The 12019-nt window shown below is 40.7% G+C and overlaps 1 protein-coding gene across 7 annotated transcripts in view; it reads left to right on the top strand.

Annotated features, from left to right (window-relative positions):
- NFAT5 (nuclear factor of activated T cells 5) overlaps positions 1-12019 on the top strand; it is a 72247-nt gene that overhangs the window by 13749 nt on the left and 46479 nt on the right. For 5 of the 7 annotated variants that reach the window (XM_074839605.1, XM_074839602.1, XM_074839604.1 and 2 more), the window contains exon 2: positions 11501-11626. In XM_074839605.1, coding sequence (XP_074695706.1) covers positions 11501-11626 — 126 coding nt within the window. Of the gene's footprint in view, positions 1-10762; positions 10827-11500; positions 11627-12019 lie in introns of those variants that run through there. The other 2 variants (XM_074839603.1, XM_074839608.1) reach the window with 2 other exon arrangements.

Here is a 12019-nt window from a genome sequence, read left to right as displayed (position 1 = left end):
TTTAGGGTTTGCTTCTTTTGTCTGAAGCCAGAGGGAACTGGAAGGAAGATTTTTCTGTTTGGCTGTGTAAAACATCCTTGTATACACTGCAGTTTCTTTGAAAACCTGCCACTGTTGCTGTAGCAGCAATATAGTTCTGCCAGTATTGACAATAACAGGAGCACTGGCGGGAAGACTCGCTTCCAGTCCTTTACTGCTTTACCATCTACAGACACTCTGAATAGAGCGTGGCAGATAGAGGGAGGGAATAGTCCTCTGTAGTTCATTTCCACTGTCCTCTCTTTAGTGGTGCTGCTGCAATGAAGGCACCAGTGCAGTGTCAGGAAGCATGCTGGGTGTCTTGCTGACGTACCTTTGTTTGAGAGCTGTCTGAAAAATAGTGGCTCGGGTAGCGTTGGGGAGCTTAACTTGGAACATGTTAATGTCTACAAGAACAGAAGGAAGTAGTCTTCACATATTTTAGGTTACACTGTTAATTTGAACTGAGTCCTGTGTTTAATCACATTATTCTGAGATGTACTCAAAGACATGAAATAAAAGCATTATTTTAGTGTTACCTAGTGGATTGAGCACTGGGTAAGACAGACTCGATTGTGTCCCGCTGCTGGCTGGGGAGCCTGGTGAGCTATGTTCTTCCTATGGCTCAGTTTCTGCATTTGCAAAAATAGGAGTAATCAGACTGACAGCTTTGTAAATTGTTTAAAGGTCTCTGCATCAAGACTACATCCTTCTGCTCAGCTTCGCTAAGTATAGGCTTTTTCTTGCTCTTTGGCTTTTGCCATGCAGTTATGCAGCAAGTATCTTTATGGTTTAGTGGGACTTGGCAGTGTTAGGTTTACGGTTGGACTTGATCTTAGTCTTTTCCAACCTAAATGGTTCTGTGATTCTTTGAACAGTTGCTGCATTTTATCTACTCTTATGTGTGGTCGAGTAGGGTTTTCCCTTCTTGCTCTGTGTGAAACTTAAACCTGTCTTCAGGGCTGTTTGCTTCACTTTAACTACTGCTAAGCAAGCCTGTGTTAAGTCTACTGAAGTTGCAAAGATGTTAGGAAATACAGAAACTATCATAGTCTGTTAAAAGAGGATTTATGATATATTACAGATACAGAACAAAAGCTGATTTACTCCTTACATTTTCTATTCTTCTTCCAAATCGTTTTTGTAACTTTATCATATAAAATCCGTGCTGTACCTTAAGCAGAGCTGCCATTGTCTGCAGTTGTTATGGGTGATTCTCACTTCTGTGAGTGAGAGTTTGGATCTCCTGTGGAGTACTCAAAAAAACCCCAAACAAACAAAAAACCCCAAAAAACCCAAACAAAAAAACCAAAACAAAAACCAACACAAAAACAAAGGAACAAAACCCGAAACCCCAACAACAACAAAACCACCACACTGAAGTAGAAAGTACTTTAGTGGTCACAGATTCATCTGGCCTGTGCCTATCTCAGCCTGTTTCTGTTCTGTTTTTATGCACTAGGCACTCTGTCTTTCTTCCAGTTGCCTTTCTCAGACTCTCAAAGCTTCCTCTGTTGAGCTTCTTACTGAGTCCTCGTTATCCTGCCTTGGCTTCCCGTCTGTGCAGTCCCTGTTGCTGTGCCATGTGCCAGGCCCCTTATCAGCATGCTGTCTCGTGGAGCAACAGTTCTTACACTGTTCCACTGGCTGTGCACAAATTCTGTTTCATTTGCACAAAGGTAGAGGTGTGTATTCTCCATGTAGCTGTAATAATGTTTTGTCTTGCTGGCTTGGAGACAACAAGGCAATAGACTGTCTATATTTTCACTGCAGAATTTACTCCGGTGGGTTCTGATGTTACTTCTCCCAGTTTAGCCTAGGTGAAGCAAGAGTGGTCACTGCGCCGTGTAAACGTGGAGTTTCTGTGTTGGTTCTACTGCCCGTTATACTTGAGGGTGGCCTAAGATTTCTGAAATGTATCTTCTCTGCTCTGCTGTAATAACCAAACTTGGTCAGTAAATTATTTTCCTGGGATCTGTGGGAGAACCTGTTGGTCTTTGGTGGATGTATGGAGAGAGCGGTGGGGAGGGCCAAGAACTGGAAGGTTCATCAGCTGGCTCTTAGAGGTTCTTCCTGACAAGTGAAATAGTTTGCTTCTAAGTATTCACAGAATCACAGTATTCCCACAACCCAAGCTTTTGTATACAGAAAAATCCATGAGGGTCACATGACACTAACATTTTGCAACAAAGCAAGGCTTTGATTAGATGTTGAATATTTAGAGCTGATGTAACACTCCCCCTGTTCCCCCCCATCATTCTTTAAAAACTCTTTGTGAACTAAACTATTGTGGTGGAATTGGTGGGATACAATAAACTCAACCACTAAACTATATTGTCTGTCATAGACACTGGACTTTGAGTAGACCAGAACTTCATGTCAAATAAACCACAAGGTCTTCTGGCAGATGGAGAGCCCTAGATTTTTCAGGTGTAGAATAGATTTTTTTTTTTAGCATTTCTTACCCACAAAAGTTTCTGAATGATACTCAGTTATGTATATAGCTTTATTAAAAGGCAGCTACTTTTGGAGTGAGGAGTGACAGGCACTTAGTTGACATTTGGTTTAGCCCAAAACTGTGTCTTAACATGAACTTATCAGCGTCACAGAATCTTTATACGTGTGTGTGTGGGTGCTCTGAACTTGAATGTGCATGCTTAGCTGGGGATGTGGTGGAATATGGACACTGTTATTTTTTCCTTTATTGAGTTTCTTTAATTTGCTGAGCATGTGTGCTCTGCTTTACTTTTCTCACCTACCTCCTGTGTAGCAGAGGCTACTTGCAGGTTCATGTATTTCTAATTGTTTTTTAATCTTAGTTCCATATAAACAACTCTCTTTGCCTGTTTGCTTGCTTGTTTTTTTTGATCAGCTTAGAGTACATCATTAGAAGAGATTTCTGCTTGGATGCTGCCAGCTGATTAGAAGAGTACACCAAGGTTTTGTCTAATCTCTGGTGTGACTGTCATGTGCTGCAGCAAGGAAATGGCTTTGGGAGAAGCAGCCAAATCTGTACGGGTATTAAAACATGTTGAGGAGGCTAGTATCAGTGGGGATCAAAGGGGCAGCCATTCGGTGCAGGGAGCTTATTAAAAGACAAGGATTAACTTTGCTGTTGTTCATGAGGTCATAGAAGTGCTAAGGGATTTCCAGGATGTACCCTACCCTTAAAGGCAAGTGGAAAATGCCCCGTCTCTGCCCAGACTGTGAACAATTTGTCTGGTTCTCATCACCCGTTTATTGATCATGCTCTCCTGCATGATTGCCCTTTGAGTGGGAAGGCTGTCATTACGTTTTAGGCTAGAGGTGAGGATAAAAGGGGTGCTGCTGCAGAAGCCCCCAGCGTTAGAGGGGTGAAGTCACAGGAGCAGGTCACTGTGGTGGGACAGCCAGCTGGGCTGGGGGAGAGCTGGGGCTGTATTTCATCGACCTCCTCAAGGCTGGGCCTGGGGAACAACCTGGAGAAATGGCGTTGAAGTAGGAGTGGGCGCTGCAGCCAGGTGAAGTGATGTCTGATGTCTTTGTTGTTAAGAGGAAAACTGTAGCAAAAAAAGGGATTTTCCACATTGTGATCAGAAATTGATTTAGAGGCTATTACATGTAGTGGCAGGATGGCTTCAGCTAAAGGCAGAGGCAATACTTCTTTTCTGTTTTTTTTTGTGTGTTCTTAACTGTTGTCAAAAATAACCTGCCAGCATTCCCCCACTATTTCAAGTTTAACTGATTATTCTACTGAATTTACATTGATTACTTAAAAAAAGGGGTGGGAGGGGGTGAGCAGGAAGAATTACATGCCTAGAAAGGAGAAATGGCTATTTTGCTGTGTATTGCTCTCTTAGTTCTGTAGCAGGATTCTGTGGAGCTGTAGCAGTCGGGAGCAGATGACCTTTTCAGTTGGTGATACTGGTCTCCCTCTATGTTAGTTATGACCTTGTTTGCTAGTAGGTCAGGGCAGAGTTCTCCATTGAGTTCACAACTTGGCTTCCATGTGTGGAAGTTCTGGGTGGCATGGCTTTGCTTCTGGTACAGAATAGCAAAGCGAATGGAAATTGCTGGTGTAAAAGCGCATTCCATAACGTTTAAGGCGCGTGGTGGTACTGGTAAAATGAGGGATGCTTTTAAACATTGGAAATGGGTATTCTCTGCTGCTTTCTGTATCTTCTGTGCTCCCAGTGTCACCAAATGCTGAGTTACAAGTGTAAGCTCTTTGAACTAACCAGACGGATCTCAATGAAATTCACTGGTAAGCTAAGAAAGCCTCACAGAAGTTTGAGGGCAGACAGGTTCTTTTGTAACGTGGTGAACCCGTCCTAGCACAGCGCGAGTTAATGAGGCACTAAATTACTAGAAACTGCAGTTCTTAATCTGTATAGCTGGAATTCTTATGTAGATGAAACCAAAAAGTTGATTCAAAAGATTCATTAAAGGTGCAGAAAAGTCTTGCAAGGGCAAAAATCTCAGTATAGTGTTTTCTGTTGGTGGTGATGGGGAAGGCTGGAGTACTCAGGTTTGGCTAATTTAGCCTGGTTAGCCTGAGAAGGAGCACTTACACATTCCAGTTTGCCATCACAAACCACCAGCTTTTTGCACTTCCACTGTAGTATCATCAGATCAGCTTCACCCACTGTTTCCTACCTCCTCCGAGTTATTTTTCCTGAACCTTTGAGGCCTCTCCTCTCTCCCTCAAAGACAAAGCTCCTGTCACCAGCTGCTGGGACTGATCCAGATACATGTTGACCCAAGGATATATTTTTGTGCAGACTGATTGTAACGCATCCAGCCCTTTCACAGATGGCTTTTGTTCAGCTCTTAATTTAAAATGAACTGATTTCAGTTGTGTGTAGCCATTTATATTAGGTATATCCTTTTGTGTACCTTCAGGATTTGTTGCTGCTCTTGCAGTTTTTTGAGAAGAGTGGTGGTAAATACCTTTCACCTGGGGCTGGATGCTGGCTGGGTTCCTGCTGATAGCCAAGTGTACTGAACGCTGATTGTTTGGCTCGTGTGCGCTGGGCTTGGTGTGTGGCAATAACAAGCGAGTCCAGGATGATATTACTTGATTATTTTTCATTAATTTTTCAATTCTGACTGTTTTGTGCAGTTTCAAGCAGTACACTAACAAAATCTTGCCCTCCCCGGATTTAAAATTTGGTGGTGTTGGATATTGACCTAATGTTTGCTGCTGTTCTGGTCAGTATGGCCATGTGAAATAGAATTTTCTGAGCTGTCAGTATAACTGGCAGGAAGATCAAAGTTACAGGCAGCTGATCTCAGATGAGAGATTATAGGGTAGGATAATCGGATAAAGAGCAGTTGAAGAAATTTGACACTTAAAATACTTTTTGTAAATCTGCCTGTCCCCATGTGTCCTTGACTTCAGTACTAGAATTTGTGATGCCTGGGCTCGTCTAGTTCAGGTATTTTGAGGGAAGATAGGAGATTTGGAAGTTTATTGTAATTAGGATATCTAATAACTGATTACATGAATGCAGGTGAGGGTTTGTATGTGGAAACAAGTGTGTCTCTTGGCTGAGCGCTAGTATTTTGTTACTCTTTGTGTTGCTCTTGTTTATATTTCATAATAACAGTATTCTTGAAATGCATGTTCTTTTCTTCCTGTATGGAGAAAGAAAATGTGTTTAGGGGAGATGTTGGGTATAAATGGAGCTACTTCTGACAAAAAAAAGAAAAAGAAACTTGAGATCAACTAATGTATCAGTCAAGGGGATTTGAAATCAGCAATAAGTTACAAGACACTTTGCGCTGTCAGCTGGCTGAAATTTGACTCGTTGGTTCAACACAGTGGCTGCTGAAAACAGGAATTCTGTCCACATTTTTTTTTTCTTGCTAAATACATAATGATGCTGAATTTTTATTTTTGCCTTCAAATGTAATACTGCATTTACATAACAGCCTTTTCTTTTTTGTGGGTGTTCTCCACATGAATAAATGCAAAATCATAGCAGAAAATTTTATATAGTTGGGGTGTGTGTGTGCACACGGGTGTAAAACATGGTGATGGAGGTGAGCTGATGAATAGGGGAGGGAGCTTTAGCTATTTAAATATGATATCAGGCATGGAGGGAAACTATATCCTCTGGGGAAGAATTAGTTTCCTTGCAACAACTCTAATCTTTCTGGAATTTGTCAGTTTTTGCTTTAATGCTATTTATAGTGAAGCGTATATAAACATTGGCCTGTGTTTAGGTGAAAACACAAAGTTTCATTTGAAGTCTGATTTGTGAAGAGCAGGTTTGTTGCAGCAAACTAGTTTAAAGGTATCCAAACAATTTCAGATTCCTCCAAGAAGGGTTGAAATGATAGCTCTTAGTAATCCAGTTCACTGAAGATGTGTGTTAGAATATGAAGCTACATCTGTTCTGAAGAAAAGCGAGGAGGTTTGGTTTTTTATCTTGAAGTTTGGATTTGACCTTAACCTTCTGCCATGTGTTCATAGAATTATAAAATGGTTTGGGTTGGAAGGGACCTTTAAAGATTATCTAATCTACCCCCCTGCCACGGGCATGGACACCTTCCACTAGCCCAGGTTGCCCAAAGCCCCGTCCAACCTGGCCTTGAACCCTTCCAGGGAGGGGAAAGTGTTCCCTTCCCTCCTAACAGCTTGCCCCGTCCTCTTGTATTTACAGCTGTCAAGGCTAATGCCAGTTTCTTTTCTGAGTGTAGGGTGCGTCTTCAGTTTTAGGTGGGGTATCCAAGTGTGTTGGGATAAAAACTGGGTGTCGTTATTTTAGACCACATTTCAAGTAGTTTGGTCTTTTACTAATGAAGCATGAAATTAAAGATTTGCTCTTAATGGTCTTGTGATCTTTGGGAATGTGCTTCAGTTCTAATTCTAGCCCCCCCCCCCCCCCCCCCCCCCCCCCCCATCATATTGTTAGAATTATTCACAAAGATTATACTTGTGCTTGTTGTGGATTACTGCTAAAATTATGTGTTCCCTGAGAAAAAATACGCTGTGGGAGTTTCGGATTTGAGCATCTCTTTAAAGCAGCAAACTTGACAGAACCTTCGTCATGTTTGAGAGGTAAAAGTAAATTTCTTAAACAACAAAAAAACCCAACCACAACAATTAACCCAAAGAGAAGAGTTCACTTTTACCGAATAACGTAGCTTTTGGAAGTGAGGCTTTGTAATCAACACTGGATATCTTAGGAGTCATGACAGAATTACGACTATTAGCAACTCTCTCCTCAAAGAGGATTTCTTAAGAGACAACAGAAAGGAGTGAAAATGTATGTATATATAGTCAACATGTATATATGTAAATATAAAAGGTTTCTATATGTACATGCACACATACACCTGCTGTGTTACAGTCCCTCATTTTGGGGCCTGTCACTAAACATTTTGCATAGCAGAAATACTTGGTGAGTTGCTTCCAGTGTCTTAGGTCTAAAGGAATATTCAGCATAAGCAGAGCAGCCTGTCAAGCGACTGTAGCAGCTTTGAATATTGCTGCTAATGCTCTGTAGGCAACGGCCTGCCCAGCTCTGGCACAGTGACATCTGCGAGGGTTTAGATGGCTCGATAGGAAGAATTTGTTGCAGGGTGCACTTTGAACTAAAATCACTTTTTGTCAACAGGGCTGAATGAGCATAACTTTCCATAGGGGAGGTGGTGACAGAGACCTTGGGTGGTCATCACAGTGCAGCAGCTGCTCCAGTGCTGAACATCTGCGATGGCTTTTTTTTTGAGAAGTGAGCTTGGATTTTACTAACCTCCTGTAGCTGGTAGTACCAGTGCCAGCCAGAGTAAAGGCTGGTGCTCGTTTACAAGGGATTGCTGTCTGGAGCAGTTGTACAACGGCTGGCTGCAGGAGCAATACTACTGAGAGGCACAGGGATGTCAAGTAGGGAAGTACCCCCTCACAGCATAACTGTATTTTTCTTTGGATGGTATTTGTGCTTTTCATTCTTGGGACAAAATCTGAACCTTTCATTCTTCAGTCTCTTGAATTAAGATACTCATCTTGAAGAAAAATCTGTAGTTCAGCAGAAAACAGACCCACACACATCTTGTGGTTTCCAAACACCACATTTTATTTGGAGAATTTTTTGACGTATTGATAGCTATGCCAGCGGCCAAGCTTATAGGAGCCATTCAACGTGGAAATAAGTAAACATTTTCTCTGAAAACTGCTTGGGATTTTGTGGTTCACAGAAGCTTTCTCAGAATGCAGCATGACAAATAACAAACGTTGAGAAAATATGCAGCACTGGCTGCGTTTCTGTGCCTGTAGAGCGTGAGGTGGCTCGGGAGCAAGGGTTACATGAATCACAGAATGGTTTGGGTTGGAAGGGAGAAGGCTTGTTTTTAGAAAGGTGCACACACGTTTTGTTCTTTCCTATAACTGCCCTGGGCTTTGTACATGAGGACTGGCTTCACAGTTTACAAAAGAAAGAGGGGAACTGAGACTGAAAGTCCCCAATAGCAGTCCGTGTAAGTACATTAACAGGGTTCTCGCTCCATACTTCCATGTATTAAACCAGATTTGAATTTACAATGACACCTGTTGATAATTGTATTGTCCTTACAGTGCCGGTGCAGAAACGGACTGACGGTGACTATTTGAAGCAGTAACTGGGCTTCTTGGCTTGCCAGGTCTGGATTTTACACTGTCCTCCCTGTTAAAGCTGTGCATAGAGTCTTAAATGCTGTTAGATCAAACATGCTCCTTTTTGCAAGCCAGATAATGCACAACCTTTCTGCTCTTCTTTAGTGGATGGTCCAGCCAGAACTTGACTAGTAGATTTTTAAGTTTTTTTTACCCAAGGCAGAGTAGGTAAAAGTTGATCTAGTGCCCTGTTTGCTCCTACTGTTCTAAGAGTGGATACCTATTGCATCTCTTTCCCGTGAATTTAGCACTTTTGATTCACTGGCAGAAGTATATTCAATACAATAAAAAAAAAAAAATCTCTACTTCCTTCACATTCCTTAGGCATTCTTGTTCTAATGTCAGTATAACTTGATTATTTAGTCAGTGGATTTTTTTCCTTGTACTTTCTGCACTCTATTCCCATCTTAAATTAGAACTGTGCCTTGTTCTTCCCCCTCACTGGCACAGCAGGCATAAGGAGATGGTATTTGGCTAGTAACAATTTTAAATGCAATTTAGTTTGGTTTTTAATTTTTGCATTGGATTCAAGTCCTTATGCATATGTGACTTAACTAAAATTTGTAAGATAAAAAAATAAAGGCATGATTCACCTTTTTAAATAAAGGCTAAAATTTAGAGTATGTTTAAACTATGTGCTCATACAGAAAGTACGTGATACTCCTCCTTAGTAGTGTGATACATTATCAATAAAAAAGTAACCTTTTTTTTGGGAAAAGGAAATGAAATATAAAATGAGAAGCATCATTGTAACCATATCTTTACATAACTGATTTTAAATTGGTCTAATTTATTTACTTCGAAAGGCAGTTGTATGGTGTTGAAAATTACTAGTTCAAAAGAGTGAGAAATCAGGCCTTAATAGTTGAGGAAAAAGTTAATTTTAAAAAGGGAATTAATGTTTGAGGGAAATGTTAATGCAGCTGTTCCTTGTAGTAAAACAGGAGCAAAAGTGTGAACAAATGTCTGTCTTTTCCCTTTGCCTTTTGTACCTTTTAAGATCTTCAGTTAGCACAAGTAAATATTTTTCTTCCCCAGATTGTTCCAAAGAATAAAACTTTGAATTTATGGTTAGTTAACTTGAGCTGTCTCAAAGTATTTTCCTCGTACATTGTCTCAGCATTATGGGTAACTTACGGAAAACCTCGGCAGAGATTTCTGATTGGGATTTGGATTGCAACCTCTGGTTGCCAATATTTTAATTATCAGCTTAAATTAAAACAAAAAAGTTTGTTTTATTTGTCATCATACTGAAAAGTTCTCTGACAAGTGGGTGTAACTGGGGAAAAAAAAAAAAAATCTTGCAGCAGAAGGGAAGAAGTTTGGCGGGCAGTGGAGCTAACTCCGGGTACACGTCAGCACCAGCTCACAGCTGTTGTTGGTAGTCGCTTATAATTTTGTGTGTAACAGACAAGTAGTGTCCTGAAAACAGCATTACAGTTTTCTTGGGCTCTTTTTATGCCAGTTAGTGGTGGGAATATTTGTCCTCTTACCCAGTATGGTAACCGTTCTGGTTTGTGGCATAACCAGCATTTGGTATATGTTGTATTTTTAATACAGTTCTATATTGCTGGCTGTGTATATACCTGTGCATTTCTCTCAAGTGTGTTTCATTTTTTACAGGGCCTAATGCAGATAAAGCTTTTTAGTTAACAATTCTGTGGGTTTTCTGATTTTCACAGAATTGCAGCACAAAGGTATTTTACTTTAGGATCAGTTCAGAATAACTGTTCCTTCATGGGGGGGAAAAAAGAACTTTAAAAATGCACACTGAGTTTTCCCTATCTATCTCAGTCACCTGAATAATACCTGTGAAGGAATTTCTTAAAGTTTTGTGGTGTAGAATTGTTGATTCAGTTTATAGCTGTTCATCTAAGTTATTTACATCTCCAAATAGGGTGGTTGAAGTGATGCATCTTTGGTGTATCCCCTGGAAGAGGTGGGTTTACAGCTGCATGCTCGTGCCTGAGTGGAGTGGTTTGTATCCCTGAGTTATGCTGAGATAATTTCTCAGTTGTTGGGTGCAGCGAGAGCTCTTGCTAATTGGACTCCGAAGCAGCCATCTGACCGTAGGCAGTGACTTGCTTCGAGGTGTCGGCAAGGATGGAGAAGCAGGTTGAACATGAGGCTGTTGACTTCACTTCTTGTGTCTTGGCTGCTGAAGCTCTGTCAGGTGAGCTGTGTGGTGGCCATAACTGCTTCACAACAGAGAAGTCGCACAAAAAAGTTCTCTGAGGTTATAGTACTGCACAGATCTGCCACAGTTATATCAAAGAGTTTTCCGTGTAAAATGGACTGGCACTAGCCATTTCGTTAGTGGAGACTGGTTTCCCTGGAGCATTTGTGTGAGTTTACAGAAGAGTTAGAGGGGGAAAAAAAAAAATTGCAGATAAATGGAAGTAAGGGATCTTACATATCAAGAACTGACACTTTAGGAAGACTATAGGATATTCTGTGGATGACGGTACTAAATTAGTCTCTTTTTCTTTGGAAGTCCGTTGCACAGTTCAAATTCTGAGAACAGGTTTGTCTTTGATTCTCAAGTGATTCTGCCCTTTCATTCTAAACGAGTACAGTTTCCATGGAAGTTCATGAATTATTTCTTTGTTTGATCAAATTTGTGTCCTTTTGTTTCGGTTTCGATAATGTGTATCTTGAGGTTTTCGCGTTTGGTTTGTTTTCTGAAGTAACTGTATTCCAGGATGTTAAGCACTCCCAAGTGCTTAATGTAACTTTTTTCAAAAGGTTCTGAAAAGGTTGGATTATAGTTAATCTCTTTTAGGTAAAAACATTATTTCTCTTATAGAGCATGAATAAATTTTTGATTAAATGCTTTTTGTTCAACAGAATCTGTCTATGACCTTCTCCCAAAGGAGCTGCAGTTACCACCTTCCAGAGAAACATCTGTAGCATCCATGAGCCAAACAAGTGGTGGCGAGGCAGGTTCGCCGCCTCCAGCTGTAGTTGCTGCTGGTAAGCATTCCCATTTATTCAGTTGCTTTGCTAAGGTTTGTAACGTTCTGGCCAACATGAACAGTGCTGGCAAAGTTTTGATTGTAAAAAAGAGCTCGTGGAGAAGTAACAGAGTTCATTCTAGGAGAATTTAGGTAATATAAATTAAACTAAACCGGTGATCTAAATTCTCAGGTATTCTATGTTATTGGTTGCTGTATTTTATATATCTTCTTAAGAAGTAAGTTATCTGTTTTGCTATTCTGTTATTATGTAGCACGGGCCTGGTAACTCCTAGAATGCACTCTGTCTTCACGGGTAAGAAATACCTATTTGGAACTAAGGCAGAATGCTGACTGACTGTAAAAGAGCGAATTCTAGCTAGGATAAAAATTGGAATGGGAGATTACATTT

The sequence above is a fragment of the Strix aluco genome, chromosome 14 (assembly GCF_031877795.1).
Source record: "Strix aluco isolate bStrAlu1 chromosome 14, bStrAlu1.hap1, whole genome shotgun sequence".
Classification (NCBI taxonomy): Eukaryota; Metazoa; Chordata; class Aves; order Strigiformes; family Strigidae; genus Strix; species Strix aluco.
The sequence above is the reverse complement of the archived record's forward strand: the minus strand, read 5'-3'. Positions and strand labels throughout refer to the sequence as shown.